The sequence below is a fragment of the Coturnix japonica genome, chromosome 5 (genome assembly GCF_054131305.1).
Source record: "Coturnix japonica strain WE chromosome 5, WE-NBRP24, whole genome shotgun sequence".
NCBI classification, from domain to species: Eukaryota; Metazoa; Chordata; class Aves; order Galliformes; family Phasianidae; genus Coturnix; species Coturnix japonica.
Genome location: NC_140667.1, coordinates 43,668,388 through 43,675,377, shown reverse-complemented (window position 1 = coordinate 43,675,377; position 6,990 = coordinate 43,668,388). Strand labels below are relative to the sequence as shown.

Here is a 6,990-nt window from a genome sequence, read left to right as displayed (position 1 = left end):
TTTTAGAGATTTCTGTGTGAAAAGCATATTAATTTCAATACTATCAAGGTTAGGAACCAATGTGATTCTGTGTGATTTTTGCACTTCAGCAAAAACATGCTATCTTCAGGAAACAAGGGAAGTTTCTATGTAAAGGAATTGGGTGTGTATACTGCTCTCACAAATGTCAAATACATGATAGGCCAAGTAGCATCACAGAAAAGGAGAGGTATTCCCCATAGCTATCTTACCCTGAACTTAGATGTCAGAGCTTAGTGCTGGGTGGAACTGTACAGCTCCAGAGGAAGGTCAGTTTCCATCTCAGGTAACACAGAGAGAAAAAAAGCTGTATTTGGCACAGAATCTCATTTCCAATTAATACTTGCTTTGGCATTGCTTTATGACCCTCATGGAGCATAGCACTCTCCTCAACCTACTGCCTTTGTCCCGTGGTCTTAGCTCTGATTGGAGTAGGGATGTGTTCACGTGAATATGGCAGCCAAGAAAATTAGCTTCATCAGCATTTAGCTTTATCCTTTTAGATTATCTGTATTTGAGGCCATGTAATGTTTAACAGAGGAAAACAGCAGTAAAGCAACAAGAGCAAAATCCATGCAAGAGCAGGACCCTTCTGAATGCAATGTAAGTACCCAGATATCTTTACTTTAAAGACTTTGATGCAGCTATGTGACATTTAGTGAGTCATGAAGCACATCTGCTTTTAAAGGTGAAACTTGGTTTCTAAGCACTCAAATGACAGCTGAATTTAATTTCCAAGAAATACTGAATAGCAAATCATGGATATACATTACAGCAGCTCTACAGGTATAACTCTGCTATGAATATTTATCCAAAATATCTATTTCGTTTCTAGAAGAAATCATCTTATTTAAGGAGAGGGAAAATATTCTGACTTTCCAGCAGTCATTCTGGTATGATACAGTTACTGAAGTTCTCTAAAGTATGTGGTGTGATAGCCAAAGCTCCAAAGTGAATGAGGTGTCTTATTTACACCAGTGTGGTTCAAGCAGGATACATAAAGTTACCTTTGCTGAAAGGAGGGTTCCCTAGTCATACAAATTTTAGACAGACAGGATAGGCCAAGCCTACTGCAGTGGCTGCACCATCTCATCACCATTGTGGGTTGGACAAATAGAGGAACCCGTTTGGAAGATGTGCATTAGTTGAGTGATGGTTTAAAATAAAGCAATGTATTCTGATATAATCAGGTGCTAAAGCAGGAAAACATCACTAACTTGCTTGTGATTACTCACTTCATGTGTTAAAATGAATCAGGAATGAGAGAGATGATGTTATGACTGTTGTAAACTTTTCTTGTTTTCCACGGACATAGCTCAGTCATTTGACATAAGCCTCTTACAATCACAAATATCATGCTAAACATGAGAGTTCTTAGAGGTAAACACAGGAGATGCAAGAGTTGTTTCTGATGTGTCACCATACCATAAAATGGATCTACAGTGAGATGAAAAAAAAAAACAAAACAATGAACCTTTTAATTTTCTTTCTCCTTCTGAATCATGTTTCCCTTTAATAATCACATGCTACTCTCTTCACAAGCATCCAGTAACTAGGGACTTGTGTAGCTGGAGGAAAGCAGAACTGAAGTGGGCAGTAATTGATATGAGTTACATCTGAGATCAAAGCAGGAGTGTTTCAAAACTGTGTCATAATAAAGGAGCAGGTCAGGAGATTAACAGCGTTAATAACTTTTGTGGGTAGCAGCAGATATAAATAAAAGATGATATGTTCACGTGGCCATTCTCCATGGTCCAACACAATTTATTTTTGTCCTCACAGTAGCAGAAAAGTATGATGAAGGCCATCCTCCTGCTATGCTCACTGCTGGCCATCCTTTACCCTGCAGTACCCAGTGTGAGACAGACTGACCACCACAATGAAGAGCCCAGAGCAACTCACCTTCATGAGCAGCATCCTCATGAGGAAGATTCTCTTGCTTTCTGCAAGCATATAATCCCCAGCAACACGGACTTTGCCTTCAGGTTTTACAGGCAAGCAACTGTCCAAGCACCTGGCATGAATATTTTCTTCTCCCCAGTCAGTGTCTCTGCTGCCCTTGCCCTGCTGGCCCTGGGCTCCAGAGCTACAACCCAGGCTCAGCTGCTGGAGGGGCTGGCCTTTAATCTCACCAGCAACAGGGAGGAGGAGATTCACCTTGGCTTTCACCATCTTCTTCTCCTGCTGAACCGTCCTGGCAGCCAGGTGGAGCTGAGCATGGGAAATACCTTGTTCATGGACAAACACCTGAAGCCACTGACAACATTTCTGAAGAACATGAAAAAACTGTACAAGGGGGAAATTATTTCTAATAACTTTCAGAATTCCACTGAGGTTAAAAAAGAGATCAACGATCATATAAAAAACAAAACCCATGGGAAGATAAATCAAATACTTGAGGACCTCGATCCAAACTCTTTAATGGTACTTGTTAACTATATTTATTTCAAAGGTAAGTTCAGTTATACAGATGCTACTGCAGTATCCAAGTTTGCCTTGAACTAAAACCAAATCCCAGATTATTTATTAATTATTTTTGAAAGAAGGACAGTGTTAAAACTATAAGAAGCATTGCAAGTTTGCATGCTTTGAAACCTTTTAATACATCTGTGATTTTTTTTTTCAAGCATATTTCTAGCTTGTAAGCACAAAAATTTACTTATTTGCAATCTTCAGGACTTATCAGAGCACAGCACATGTATGCATTTGTGGATTTTTCTATCAGACTTTTGTTTTATTGCAAAAATTACTCTGCAGTCAGTATATATCCTGTATGAAGAAACAAACCAAATTCCTAAGATTATTAAAAAAATGACAAATCTTCAATTGGCCTACAACCTAGGCTTATTAAATAGGTGCATATCTATGAAGTTGGGCTCTAAAAGTTCTACAGCCAGTCATTACATTATATATATACGCCAGGATGGACTTGAGAATTTGCTGCTTTAGCAATGATTAGCTTCTTAAAGGTAATATCCATTCGTAGCAGCATGCAGGATGTAAACTGAATTTATCACCCAGGAAAGTGTCAGTAGGTAGAAACAGAATGGCATTCAGTAAAATAGTTTTTATTTCAAGCGCTCTATTAAATCTAGGTACCCTAGTTAGAAGTGGGTTGTGATGATAAGAAATTATGATGGGAGTTCAAACTTATAAAGTAGTTGAAGTACTTCAGTGTTTATGCTCTACTACTTAATTTTCAATTTTATTTCATTTCTGTTCAATATTTAAAAAACAAATGCATTTAGATCTGGAATGACAAACAGTGAACTGTATGTATTTGTTCAGTGAATGACTTGATTTAATATAAGCAAAATACAACTAAAAAGTCATTTGAACAAGGATGGAAGGTTAAAGCCTTAGAAGCCCTGTTCCACTTACTGTAATGTAGTTACTATCAGACCCGAAAGTTCAGGTTGTTCTTTCACTGAAGTTTTTCTTTAGTGATACCAGATGAGAAACAGATGAGAAAGCATGGGAGGAGCATAACACATCACCTTTAAAAAGGCAGGCGTCTGCTGGGGAACTTACATAGCAAGCAAAGTGGTTGTAAATTAACTCATTCGACCACAGTTAGGCACTTTTATTTTCTTTTTCTTCACATTTTTCCTTTTCTTCAAATAAATTTAAGGTAACATCATGAAGTTATTTCATTTGATTTATCTGACTTGCAACACCTGTCTGAAGTTTAATCTTGGATAATTGTTACTTGAACATATTATAGCAGAGATGACAGGGAACAAGACCTTGAATAAATTTTGATTTCCTTTGATCTTCAATTATGAGCATAAATCTTTAGATATGAATGTATTTGGTGTAAATTAGACTAGACTATTTTAACATATCCTCCTTAAAATAAGCATGCAAATGTATTCTTTCTCTCTTATTTTTAAGCCTACTGGGAAAATCCTTTCAATATGAAAGGGACTCACAAGGATTATTTCTATGTGAATGAAAAGACTTTGGTTGAAGTGAAGATGATGATTCGAGATAGCTTTTATGACATATATTCTGACAAGAAGCTGTCATGCAAGGTGGTGAGGATTCCTTACAAGGGAAATGTTTCAGCACTGTTTATCCTGCCCAATGAAGGAAAAATGAAAAGGCTGGAGGATGGTCTGATGAAAGACACAGTGTCTAAATGGGAAAAATCACTTGAAAGACGGTAAATTCTAATTTGATACTTCACAATAGTCAGAACCTGAGGCCTAAACACTATAATCAAGTTTTACAGTTATAAGGTTTTGTTGTTCAGTAGAGGTTTAAGTAATGGGACAGGTATAAATGGATAGACTAAACAATGTACTGGTTTGCACAGGTTTTTCAGCAGCAATCTGAACTGGCACTGCATTGTAGTGAGGGAATAGATTTGTGAGCTGAGAAACAGCTTCAATTTCTTTACCTTTTTCAGTTGATAGTCAAGATCTCCACTTCCTTTTCCCAAATGTAGTATGTTAACAGTGATACTACTGTGACATAGAAACCTGATCCCTTGGAGAAAATGGGGTATGATTAAAAAAAAAAATAAAAAATAATATCTTGAGGGCTAGAAAATGAATGCAAAAGTACCCACAATGGTGCTGGCACTATCACTGCTTGTTGTCTATTCAGGGGGTGCTTGTAAGATTGGAAACAAGCCCTAAGTAATGTCTTTCTAATACTTCATTTTCCCATCATCATCCTGACCACTGTCTTCCCACATTTTGTTGCCATTTTTTCTATATTTGAAGACTAAAATTTCAGCACAAAATTACCAGCAAATTGGGACACTTCAAGTTATACCTTGATTATAATAAATACCGTAACTCTCTTTTGAATTAATAGGAGGATGGAAGTGCATATTCCAAAAGTATCCATTTCTGGCACCTATGACTTAAAGAAGATGGTCATGAATCTGGGTATAACAGATGTGTTTTCCGACCAGGCTGATCTGTCTGGAATCACAGGAAAGTTCAACCTGAAGGTTTCAAGAGTAAGTTGGACAACAGAAAAGTCTATGAATTCCTTATTTCCTTTGATTTAAGCTATGTTCCAGCATAATTCTTAGTTCTGAGAATGATTTATACTCTGTGAATTCAAACATTTTAGCTTGTAGAGAAACTTTAAATTTTTTCAGGCTTATTTCTGGATCTTGAATATTGCTTCCTTCTGTCAGCCTGAAGTTGTGACAAAGGCTGAGAGGCTTATATAAATTTTTCCAAGAACAAAATAGTTTCAGCATAGAAAAGGAGACTCCATATATTAGGGTTGCTTTGCATGAGCATATCTAATACAAAAAATGGCCTATTTTCTTTAATGCATGCATGTGATTATAGAATTTTAAAGAACTTTCAAACTATTTCCATAGAAGGCACTAGCAAGTGCTAATCACATAAGAGGTATCAGGCTACAGGAAAGCTTCCTGTTCCCTGGGAAGAGCAAATAATACAAAGATAAAATAAAATTTTATGGGCATTGAGAAAGTAGTAAATGTAACATTATAGTATCTTGATTTTAGTGAAACAAATGTTGAAAATGAAAAAAAAAATGATATGAATATTTATTTTCTACTGACAAAAGTTTAATCCATCATGTATTAGGGATACAGACAGAACAGCTCCTCCTTATAGAGATGACGTTGCTAGAACACCTCCCTCAGACTAAGTTTCCTTCTTAGATTGTGACCTCCTAGTCATTTCTGTGAATGACAGGAGGTGAATTAACTTTGTGCCAATTTTAGTCATTCCACCCCCATCCTGTTGTGTACAGTAATACTTGCTGTGTTTCCTTGTAGGCTATTCACAAGGGTCTGCTGAAAATTCATGAGAATGGCACAGAGGCTGCAGCAGTCACTGGCACAGAGTTTGCTCCTCATTCTGTTCCTCCTGTTATAAAGTTCAACCGTCCATTTTTGCTGTTGATTGTTGATCAATACACTGAAAGTATCCTCTTCATAGGAAAAATTGTAAACCCACTGAAAAATGGTTGATCATGTGGCAGGTCTAACTGATTTGAATAGCACTTTAAGCATTTATAGTCTGATGTAATTAAAATTATTTTAAATCTTTCAGTAATTTTATTTTTTTTTCTAAAAATAATTAAGACAAGAATGTGGTCGCTCTTAAAATCACCATCCTTGCTCCCTCCTCCAGTAGAAAGTAACTAGCAAGATGTGTTCACCATGGAATTATGAAGCAGTGCATACATCAGTCTTCTAATGACCAATACAATATCACTGAAAAAGTTAAGTATCTAGCTGAGAGAAGCAGTTTAAAATCTGTTCAGTATATAATGAATGAGCAAGCAGACTGTTTCTGAATAATGAGTAGGAAACTAGGAAAAGGCTGTTGTTTTCTCCAGCTGTCTGCAGTACTTACCAGGTCCTGGTCCTGAAGAGATGACATGAAAATTTAGAATATAAGTGCAGCCTACTTAGGTATATCTTACGTTTTCTCTTCCACATGAATTTTATTGATGGGAAAAGGTCATGTATTTCCATGAGAAAATGATTGCTTGGCACTCTGAGGATGTCTGTGCCAATCAGACATTTTATTCAGCTTTATGGATCCAAGGTACTGTTAAAATTCAGTCAAATCTTGGAACCTGTGAAGGGTTGGAGCACCAAGAAAAGATACACTTGCCAACAAACACAGCCAGACTTTTGTGGTATCGGCCTGACTCCTTCACTGTTCCACCCTTTGGATTCAGCAGCAGCAACTATTTAAGAAGTGTTAAATACTTTTATCTTTCTCAGTGTGTTGTTTCTCATTTTCTTAAAGTTTTACTCGACAGATTATGAGAGCAATTCAATATTAGATCAAGTTCCTCTGTGGAACCTGACTTTTCTAAGGCAACAGTTACCCATCATACCAATCTCTGCAATCAGAGCATTTGCCTTGGTTACAGGGATATTCAAGATTATTCATGTTTTCACGGCCCTCCCTTACCTGAAGACAGACAATCCTATGACTCCAACATCCTAATTAAGCTGAA

The 6,990-nt window shown here is 36.9% G+C and overlaps 1 protein-coding gene across 1 annotated transcript; it reads left to right on the top strand.

Annotated features, from left to right (window-relative positions):
* Positions 1 to 507: 507 nt before the first annotated feature.
* On the top strand, positions 508 to 6,065 carry LOC107315245 (alpha-1-antitrypsin-like). The gene is made up of 5 exons (XM_015865386.3): positions 508 to 621; positions 1,801 to 2,470; positions 3,913 to 4,183; positions 4,843 to 4,990; positions 5,792 to 6,065. Exons 2-5 carry the CDS (start codon positions 1,813 to 1,815, stop codon positions 5,984 to 5,986), a joined length of 1,272 nt encoding a protein of 423 aa, XP_015720872.2. The 5' UTR covers positions 508 to 621; positions 1,801 to 1,812; the 3' UTR covers positions 5,987 to 6,065.
* The last annotated feature ends 925 nt before the right edge of the window (positions 6,066 to 6,990 follow it).

Bases quoted from the DNA above. Each gene is read 5' to 3' on its own strand.
- LOC107315245 (XM_015865386.3), top strand. From the start codon at position 1,813: ATGATGAAGGCCATCCTCCTGCTATGCTCACTGCTGGCCATCCTTTAC. The intron at 2,471-3,912 runs GTAAGTTCAGTT...CTTATTTTTAAG, and splicing joins TAACTATATTTATTTCAAAG to CCTACTGGGAAAATCCTTTC. The intron at 4,991-5,791 runs GTAAGTTGGACA...GTTTCCTTGTAG, and splicing joins TCAACCTGAAGGTTTCAAGA to GCTATTCACAAGGGTCTGCT.